The 10,651-nt window shown below is 42.6% G+C and overlaps 1 protein-coding gene across 4 annotated transcripts in view; it reads left to right on the plus strand.

Moving 5' to 3' along the window:
- The window catches only part of Mglur (metabotropic Glutamate Receptor), a 20,359-nt gene extending 10,786 nt beyond the window's left edge, over window positions 1-9,573 (plus strand). For all 4 annotated transcript variants that reach the window (XM_071792990.1, XM_071792993.1, XM_071792992.1 and 1 more), the window contains 6 exons: window positions 213-696; window positions 1,565-1,680; window positions 3,636-3,907; window positions 4,654-5,038; window positions 5,289-5,760; window positions 8,239-9,573. In XM_071792990.1, the coding sequence (XP_071649091.1) occupies window positions 213-696; window positions 1,565-1,680; window positions 3,636-3,907; window positions 4,654-5,038; window positions 5,289-5,760; window positions 8,239-8,375 (1,866 nt within the window). In that variant the 3' untranslated portion in view covers window positions 8,376-9,573. The remainder of the gene's footprint in view (window positions 1-212; window positions 697-1,564; window positions 1,681-3,635; window positions 3,908-4,653; window positions 5,039-5,288; window positions 5,761-8,238) is intronic.
- The last annotated feature ends 1,078 nt before the right edge of the window (window positions 9,574-10,651 follow it).

The raw sequence follows: 10,651 nt of genomic DNA on the forward strand, positions 1-10,651 counted from the left end.
GTGCAGGGTCTTCGTATTGCCAGCAAGTTGTTTTCCGAAGCGTATCGAAATTGTTTTAAAGCTTGTCTCGCGGTTTTTTTCCCTGAAATAAAATTTCTATGAAAACTCAGTTTTTCATCTTCGCCATTGTTACTATTGTGCTGAAATAAAAACGGGGTTTCGGTGATTTTTGCGCTCTAAAAATTCCTCAAACAACGACTCGAATGTCACAGTGGCTAGCCAGCGATGGCTGGGGCCGGCAGGGCAAGCTGGTCGAGGGTCTCGAGGAAGAGGCCGAAGGCGCGATCACCGTCGAGCTGCAATCGGAAAACATCCCCGAATTCGACAGTTATATGGGATCGCTCACCCCCGAGAACAATCGGCGGAATCCGTGGTTCGGCGAGTACTGGGAGGAGGTGTTCGGCTGCACTTTGCGGAGAGACACGGCGGCCTACGAGCGTCTCGGCCCGCAGGTCGGATGGAGGACCGGCACCGGCAATCAGAGCTGCCGTCCCGAGCTCAGGCTCAACGCGGCGAGCGGCTACGAGCAGGAGTCCAAGGTGCAATTTGTCGTGGACGCGGTCTACGCGTTCGCCCTCGCGCTCAACAAGCTGCGCCACGACCTGTGCGGGCACAGAAAGGGCATATGCTCGTCAATGGCCAACTACGACCGCGGCGCGTTCTATAAGAATTATCTGCTGAACGTGTCCTTTGTAGGTGAGTCTCGATGACGGCACGCGTCGTCTTCCGCACAAAACGGGAATAATCGTGACGGCGCGACGCGCCGTTTGTTCGCCTCTTTTGTACTTCTTTTTTCTTTTCTTTCCTCCCCTCTGTCTCTTCTCCTTCGTTCGTCTTACACCCTTTCGTTCCAAGGGTGCCTGAAGAACCGCCGGGAAGGGTGGGCGGGAGAAGAGGGTACGCTAAAGAAATGCTCGATGAAATAGCGTTGGATGGGATAATCGGCGAAACGATCGATCGAGAAGAATTGAATCCTGTCGGCTTCATGAAAAGTGAGAATCTTTCAAAAATAGAGTGCTGTCAAATCGAATTTGAGAGTTATTCACATTGCATCTTCCCGTCCGCGCACGCGTGGCGTTTCTTGTTTCATTTTTCAGTCTTTGTTTCGGGATATTATTAAGCTTCCGTTGAACAATATTATTACACGAGAGAGCTGTCGTCATCGAAGTTAAACCGGTAACTCTTAAAGGCTACACTTCAAGTCTCAACCACTTGAGGCTACACTGTCCATATACATGGACCTCGGAACTTTGATCGCCGCGTATAACTTCGGGTTTAGTTAAACAAATTTAAAAGAGTTATATATGTAATAGGGGTAGAAAAGACTGAAGAATATAATAGAAGTAGAAAAATTGCCAATAATTAATATTGCCAATAATTAAATTGTCCGAAAACATCAATTTTTGAAGACGTGCACGTAACATGAATAAGCGTTGAAATAAACTCTAGGTTCATGTATAGACTTATTGTTAATAGCTTTTATGGATTAATTTGCGGCTGAATGTCTCGCCTCGGGGCTCGCGGCCGCGACGGAAATTTGCAGCTATTTCGAGTTATTTTGCAGACGCCGCCGGCAGCTTGGTGAAATTCGACGAGCACGGAGATGGCCTGGCGCGATACGAAATCCTCAATTTTCGCAAGGGGACGAACAACAATGGCGCGAATGGCTATCACTATCGGGTAAGGCTCATTCCGAGCGCTCTAATTATTGTTACGCGCTATTATACCCATCGCCGATGCATAATTGAACGAACTCTCTGCCCGCCGAGAGCGATAAATTCAATTGGAACTCCCCAGGAAGTCGCCCCCCTCCCTTCACCTCTCGCTTTCGCAAACTTTAATTTTCATCATCGCTCCGCTAATACGCGGACAAGGTAGCGCTCGAGATTTTCCGATGAAAATCCCCTGGAGATAAGTTCTATAACGCACCTGATTTGAATTTGAACAAAATGGCAAAACAAAGTGCTGAATTTTATTTAAATGGAATTTTAGTCTGGAAATTGCAAAGTCGGTATAAAAAATGCACTGATGCTTCTCGGTTTTCACGGAATTTTAATTCTCATTGTTACTCGTTAACACGAATGAAGCAGCGCACATTTTCCGATTATCGAGCAATCTGAGAATGTTTGAATTTTGTGCTCAAACATTGCAGTCGTTTGAACACCTTGGAGATGGGATTTAACGAACCTGATTTGTGTGAATTCGGACAAAATGGCAAAACAGAGTGTCTAATTTTATTTTAATAGATTTTTTGTCTGGAGATTGTAAAGTTGATATGAAAAATGCTGCACTGATACCCTTCGGTTTTCGCGAATTTTAATTCTCATCGTCACTCGTTAACACATGTACGAAGCACCGCATGACATTTTCCGATGATCGACCAATTTGAAAGTGTTTGAATTGCATGCTCAAATATTACAGTCGTTTGAAGATAGATTTTAACGAACCCAATTTGAATTCGGACAAAAGGGCAAAATAGTATTTAATTTTACCTTATAATTTTTATCTAGAAATTGTAAAGCCGACATAAAAAATGCTGCATCAACATTTCTCGGTTTTCGAACTTTAACATTATCACTCAGAGATCAATAGAGGTTTTCCGGTGGTCGAGTAATCTGTGTGAACAGCGTTCGAACTTCGAACTTTGCAATCGTTAATGATTGAACTCTTGATGATAGGGTCTAACAAGCCTTATCCAGATTCGAGCAAAATTGCAAAGCAAAGTGTCCATCTTTATTTTAAGAGTGTTTAAGTTGGAGCTTTAAATTGCGAAGCCAATGCCAAAAATGCTGCCCCGACATTTTTCGCTGTTATACAACAGGTCGAAATAAAATTCTCGACAGCTACAAACGTCGCGTGTTTCTAGCGTAATCACGGTTGTCAAATCGGGAAACTACCGCTATTTATTTACTCGTCACGTTATTTATTTTTTTGAATACCACTGTCTACAACGTCGAGCTCGTTAATACGCCGTATAAAGTCGGCGCGATCGATGTGACGCGACACGGAATCGGGCGAAGCGAGTGCGCAAAGAAGTGGCTCTGTCTTTTTAACGAGTAATTAAAGTTGCCCGACGACTGTACTTTCGAGAGTCTGCGAGCTTCCGGGAAACCGCTTTTGCCCGGGGTAGCCGAGGTAAAATGAAACCCTCGAGCTAAAAATAATATAACGGTGTTTATAGAGAACGAGAAAATTAAAAGTTAATGAAGCAATAAAATTGACGTTAAAAATATAATTCAAATTAAATCAATTGGACTGATAATTAATAATTGAACAATTTGCGATAATAAAGAGCATTTGAAAAATAAGTTATTCATGGTTTTATTGTTGCTTAATTTACAAATTAAGCAACGTAAATCCATATAAAAATGCAATTTAAAAGAAAATTACGCAAACGTGGATAAAATAGAGAAAGAACTTTAAAAATCTTTATTTTAAAATACGGATCAAATGTGGAAGAAATTTTAGAATCATTCTTTCCTTCTCTCTTTATCTATCTATCTATTTTTCTCTCGCGCGCGATTAACTGGCAGCCGACGGAAAATTTGACTGGCTTCGAAATCGCGAAACGAGACATTTGCGCGTGCGGGGGTTCAGCTGGCGGGTCAACCATGTGCCAAATCTCTGGTCGACAGGTGGTGGGCAAATGGTACAACTCCCTGGACATCCGTACGGAGGAGATGGTGTGGGCGCGGGGGACGAAGGATATACCGATCTCCGCGTGCTCGTTGCCCTGCGAGCCAGGTATGATAAAGAAGCAACAGGGTGACACTTGTTGCTGGGTGTGCGACCAATGCGAGGCGTACGAGTTTGTTTACGACGAGCACACCTGCATGGACTGCGGCCCGGGCTTCTGGCCGCATCCTGACAAACGAGGGTGCTATCAGTTACCGGTCCATCATATCAGGTATACGTACACGCGTCTTTCCTCGACATTCCGACACTGTCGTGAGAATCATTGAGAGATATCGCGGAGTGTTAATCCTATAGGATTAATAGAAACGATCGCAGAATTCGGGATAAAAGAAAAACTAGAGATAAATTTAGTTTGAGGGTTTATGGTTTATAGCTTTAAAGATTATATAAAAAAAAGAATTTTATTTTATTCTTGAAAAATTTTAAGAGTTGTACATATAATAAGTAGATATAATTATATAAGTACATATAATAAGTAAATTCGTTTTATGCAAAAGCGTTCTGTAAAACTTTGACGGATTTCGATGGACTTTATTTAGCGACGACCCAATAAAAACTTTAAAAGAGAATTATATTTATAAATCATTGTATATATCCATTATTATTTATTTTAACAAAGTTTAAATTGCTTTTCCCATAATTGGCGGATATAACATATTGTTTATCGTACACTCGTTATTATTTATGTTGTTGAAGTTTAAAATAAAATTTTAAAATAAAATTATTAAATTGGCCAAAAATAGATTGTTTATCGCACACTCATTATTATTTATGTTATTAGTTTAAAATAAAATTGCTTTCCCAGAGTTGAGTGTTGTTCGATAGATTGAAAGAGAATTCATTATCACTGAAATTCGCAGCATTATTATTTATTTTTCCAAAAATGGGCGTTGGTTAACAAAAAGAGATTATACTAATTAAATAAACGTGGTTTGCACGTTTACTTCCTTTCGTTAGGTGGAGCAGCGCCTTCGCCATCGCACCTGCGGTAATATCCTGCCTAGGAATCGTGGCGACCCTGGCGGTGGCGTGCTTGCTCTTCCATCACCGCGACACCCCGGTGGTCCGCGCCTCCGGACGAGAACTCACCGTGATCCTGCTGGCGGGCGTGCTGGTGTGTTACCTGAACACCTTCCTGCTCCTCGCCACGCCGACCACGGCGACCTGCGTCCTCCAGCGCTTCGGCGTCGGCGTGAGCTTCAGCGCCGTGTACGGCGCCCTGCTCACCAAGACCAACCGGATCGCCAGGATCTTCGACTCGGCCTCGAGGTCCGCCGTCAGACCGCGGTACATCAGCCCCACGTCACAGGTCTGCATAGCGGCCGCGCTGATCGCCTTCCAAGTAAGTGGATTCAGGTCCCGATTGTAGGGAAACGAAGTTTCCATTTCGAACCAAGTGCTTCTCATTTACGTATCTAATTTTTAATAATCTTGAATAAAAAAGATAGATCTGTAATCTTCGAAAATATCTAGTATACTTATAATAATTAGAGGTATTCTAAAATTTGGTTCAAAATAGACACTTTGTCCCGTTCTCACGCGTTTCGTTTCATCAAGACAAAGAGAGAGACGGTTTCTTTTCGATTCCCGAGGTGGTGCTGACGCTGGTTTGGATGATCATCGAGCCGCCGGGGACCAGGTACTCGTATCCGGATCGCCGTCAGGTGATCCTCAAGTGCAACATCCAGGACATGAGCTTCCTGTTCTCCCAGCTGTACAACGCCCTGCTGATCCTCATCTCAACCGTATACGCGGTGAAGACGCGCAAGATCCCGGAGAACTTCAACGAGAGCAAGTTCATCGGCTTCACCATGTACACCACGTGCATCATCTGGCTCGCCTTCGTGCCGATCTACTTCGGCACCGGGAACGCCCACGAGACGCAGATCACGACCCTCTGCGTGGCGATCAGCTTGAGCGCGTCTGTCACCCTGGTCTGCCTCTACTCGCCCAAGGTCTACATCATCGTCTTCCAGCCGGACAAGAATATACGCGGCAAGGTCTGCATGGGCAGCACGTTCAAGAAGCAGGGCAGCAGCGCCGGCGCGTCGTCCATGACGAAATGTGAGGTTGAACTCGTTGGTGATTACGATCTCGTCCCGCGATCCCGAGCTGATCTGACACGTTAATTTCGTAGGATCTTTTTTTCGGGTAAAATGAGCAAAACTATATTGCACACCGCAAAAAACTTTTCTTTTGCCTGGGGACAACAACAATTAATTACTTAATCCTTTTATAAGATATCTATTCGCTCATCTTTATTAGCTATAAATAATTATCAAACATATTATTTGAGCGCTATCAAAACGTATATCGAATATAGGAAATGGAGGATTAATTAACGTAATTAATCCCACATTTTCTCGCTATATCTCGCTAGCGAACAAATAATATGTTTGTTAATTATTATGTAGCAAGGAAATGAGGGATTAATCCCTTATTTTCTCGCTATATTTGATGCACGTTTTGATAGCGCATAAATAATATGTTTGATAATTATTTATAGCTAATAAAGATGAGCAAATTGATATTTTAAAAGAATTGGCAGAATTGATATTGAAAAATTTGTTAAAAAGTCTAGAAAAGAGTAGCGAGGAGATTAAAAAGATGATTATGAAGATGATGGTAAGATTACAAAGGAGATAAATAGAGGAGCGATAACGTTAATTTAGACCTCTCAATTCAATCTTGAATGAGTTTTGCCTACGAGGTTGATTGTCAGACCGCGCGCGACGCGAGGGTGTCGCGGAATAAATAATAATGTAAAACATAAGAAAGGAGTGGACGTCCCCTTTTTTACAGGAAGGCTTGAAAAAAAGCTTTGCAATGTAAATCCGGCGCTGAATTCGCCGTTGTATCGAAGAATCCGATGTGACATCCGATCCGAGCCGTCGACGAAGACGACGAATCGCCTCCGCGCCGTGCCGCCGTTCGGCCGCTCTCGCACGAAAAGAAAGTAATCGATACGCGGGAGACGCGACGGCTTGATATTCGATATTAACGCGGCTGTTGTAACGGCCCCGGCCGGAAAATCTGTGCCAATCCGCGCGGAGATTCTGAAAGCTTTTAGTTTATTAAATACTTTATTTATAAGCACGCGACCGTCCGAGAACAGCTCGGCTTTAACGGTCGTTTCACCCTTTACGAACTCTTTTCAAGTCGAGATCGATTAATAACGTTAATTTTCCGCGTGAAAATCGTTATTGCTACCGTCTAGCCCGTGATTAACCATCGCCCAGCAGCGGCTACGCAATCACGAGGCGGATTACAGGGCGTCCGCGCGCGCGCCCGCTAATGGTCCTCCCCCCCTGCCTCGGATGATTCGGTCTAAACGGTGCTAAATTATTAACTTAATATGCGCCACCGCCAGTCCTTCAGTCCTTTATTCTCTTGCAAATTTATGGGCGGATTATCCGCGGGAAATTTTAGAAATTTCACGTGTCGCGGCCGGATATCGTACATGCATACGTCTCGCGGCTGCATTCGGAGACGGGGATTACGTAATATCGGTCGTTCTCTCGTTTAAAAAAGCGAATTTTTAAGCTCCCATTTCTTCCCAGCCGTATTAAACTACGACCTCGATGTCACAAGCGTGGAGTCAGGCGAATTTTTCTTCTTCCCTCTTTCTTATTTTGTCGAAATAAATCCAGCCTCTTTTTGATCGCACTCGGCATGTTTCATCGATAAAAACATACTTTGTTTTTTTTTATCATCCCGCATTAGTGTTTTATTATTCCGCGCGTTTTACGATTCAATCTGCGCGCATTAGTCCCACCCTTTCGGAGGAAATGGACCTTGAATTTATGGTTCGAGGATTACATTGCATTTCAACATTTTCGTTAAAAAAAATTAACGATTCTGTTAGAAAGTAGAAGCGAGATTTCCGTTTAATCCACTTGATAATAATCGATCAGAATTTCTCAGTTCGTCATCGATTTGCGAGCGGAAGAGCTTCGAGCGCTTTGCGGCACGCAAGGGGAAAAAAAACGCGGTCCGCAAGAAAAAGATTCGCGCGACTTCTCGCTTCTGACGTCATATAATTCGATACGACTGCGGCGTGGTAACGAGCGTTTCCCTTCTTCCCTCGAAAAGATCGGTCTGTTACTGAAATTATTTTATTCGTAATAAAGTTCTTGCCGCAGCAGCGGAATGTCGCCAACGCAACGGTCGACGCGAAGAAATCCAATTATTTTATCGCGACGGCACGTGTTGACTTGACACTCGAACGATGGAAGGACCTCTCTCTATCTATCTCTCCACGGCGGAATTCGAGCGTGCGCGACAATAGTTGCTTTCCATTTACATCAAAACTCATTGTCAGATAATTCTCACTTGTGACGTCATTCTGTCTTTATTATTCATGAATTGCCAAAAAGGATAGAACGACGTCACAAGTGAGAATTATCTGAGTTTTGATGTAAATGGAAAGCACCTAATGCGTTCCACAGGCGCTCGCAGCCTGACGTTCGCTTCCTGTTTTCCGCCCCTTCTCCACCCGGCTACCCAGGTGACCGATGAAGCTTCGATTTTTTATTTTTGCAGACACGGGTTGCGAGTCGGCGAGCGAGAACGTGCCCCTGCAAGGCGCCCTGACCGCGGCGGTGCGGACGTCCGTGGGGGTCACCGAGATCTCGCTAACGTCCAGCACGACCAACAACGAGCAAGTGGCGCAATTGTAGACCACCCCCCTCATTGTGACTACCTGGGGATGCAGCGGCATCCGAAGAGAGATTGAAATTAGCAAATCGCTAATATTGATATTTCTAAATTTTAATCTGTTATCGGGGAGACTGATATAATCGAACTGGTATTCGAAGGCGAGGATGCTGAGCGTCTCGCGACGCGGCTGTCGTTCATAGCATATCGAGAAGGAGAGAGATCGTCTTCTCTCAGTGGAGATCATTGGTCGTTATCATGATCGCTGTTGTCGTTATTGTTACTGTTGTCCTTGTGCATAAATTATATATAAATGTATATACACACACACACACACACACACACACACGTGTGCGAGCGCGCACACAACACGCATTCACACATACGTATAAAAAATGAAGAAACACGCATATATGTACGTTTACGTGCATTTATCGAGCATGTGTATACCGTGTGACCTACTAATTCTAGCCGAGCACTTTGTGTCTTGCATAATTTTGATAGGAGCGTAAATGTTGATCTTACGTTAATTCGTTTAGCTCCTTGTTTATTTATTGGACATTTAACACGCGCCTCCTTCCACTCCTACCCCCACTCCGCCGCCTCTCCGAGAGCGCCTTCCGAGACGTGATAATCGTAATACACAATGGACAATAAATAAATGTACTTAAAGCGAGCACAATTATATCTACTATACGGAATATCGAGAATATTAATTGGGAATGCAACTGTTTTCGACTCGAGTGTTTCTTCTCAGCCCCCTCCTGCCCCCTCCCCTTTTCTTACGCATTTTAAAACGATTTACGAGGCTGATCGAGTGTTTCGGAAATTACGTGAAAATTATCTCGAATGTTTCTCCCACATTTTGGAAACATATATTACGTATCCTTTCCGCGATACATAAACTAAAGAGAGAGAGAGAGAGAGAGAGAGAGAGAGAGAGAGAGAGAGAGAGAAAGAAAGAAAGATTCCTCTTATATGTACGAATAACCATCTAATTCTCTTTTCTCCCTTTTTCCTATTACGTCGGTTTCACAGCATTTTTGAAACGTTTGATCAATTTTGTGAATAACCGAGGAAGAAGAGCGTTATTATTGTATCAAAGAAACAGGAGAGAGAGAGAGAGAGAAAGAAAAAAATACTAATATCTTTTCTATTGTAACGAGCGCGGCGAGAAAGGGAGATAGATTGGTCCTGGAATAAAACAATTATTGAATGGCGTGTCGGAGCGTGTGATTTATTCCCACCCGTTATCCATCATTCCTGAAAACCGGTACGGGTTCAATTTACCATCAGACTTACTAGAGAAAGAGTAAACTAGGTGCCCTACATCGTCCTTTCTAAGAAACCAGGTGTAACGATCCGCGCGATCGGCAGACATGAATAACTCGACAATTTCGGCGCCTGTGACGATTTCTTTCTTCAGATATTTATAGGCCTTATTTATGCATTTTTTTGCATCGGTTATCAGATCGAGGGCGGAGTTCACGAGACAAGCGCGGAATCGGTATCTTTTGCACTTCTGAAAAATCGGTACTCTAATATTTACTATATTATTCAGCGACTCATGAGATTGCGATAAATATACGTCAAGCGTTTCAAGAACTTTAGAGAAAAGTTCGTTTCGAAACGGAATAAACATCGTCTTAATATAAAACAGCGATCGATGTGTGCATCAGACGGAATCAATGAATAAATAAATGTTGACATTTTCGGTCATCAGGCGGAGACACGCCTATATAATGATGATGTTTGTGAATTTTATACATTTCACCTTTACATTTATGAACCACGCGATTGCTACTCGATCTTGAAACATACCTTTATATCAAGCTGGAAAAATATAATTTCGTTATTAAGTTAAATACAATTATTGTTACATATACAATTTAGTATTGCTGATACTAAATTTATAAGGAATTTACTGCAGCATTTTTCTATATATATATATATATATATATATATATATATATATATATATATATATACACGAATTAGTATAAATTCGTGTATATAAAATTCTGCTTTTTTCCTTCAATTTTTCTTCGTTCTCGTCAATATAAGGACAATCAAGTTGCGATTAACTTAACTGGCAAGATTTTGTCTAAAGCGAAAAAAATGTTTAATTGCATGACTTGATTTTAATTTAATTTTTCGCGTTGAGCAACAAAAGACTAATAATTCTATCTTTAACGACATATAGTACAGCTATTTTAATCACTCATTAAGTTAATCGGAGCTTTGAAGAAAAATCGTCGCAAGAGAAAACCTCGGAGTACGTTTAAAACGCTTGCGATCG

Source organism: Temnothorax longispinosus, chromosome 11 (genome assembly GCF_030848805.1).
Source record: "Temnothorax longispinosus isolate EJ_2023e chromosome 11, Tlon_JGU_v1, whole genome shotgun sequence".
In the NCBI taxonomy this organism is placed as follows: Eukaryota; Metazoa; Arthropoda; class Insecta; order Hymenoptera; family Formicidae; genus Temnothorax; species Temnothorax longispinosus.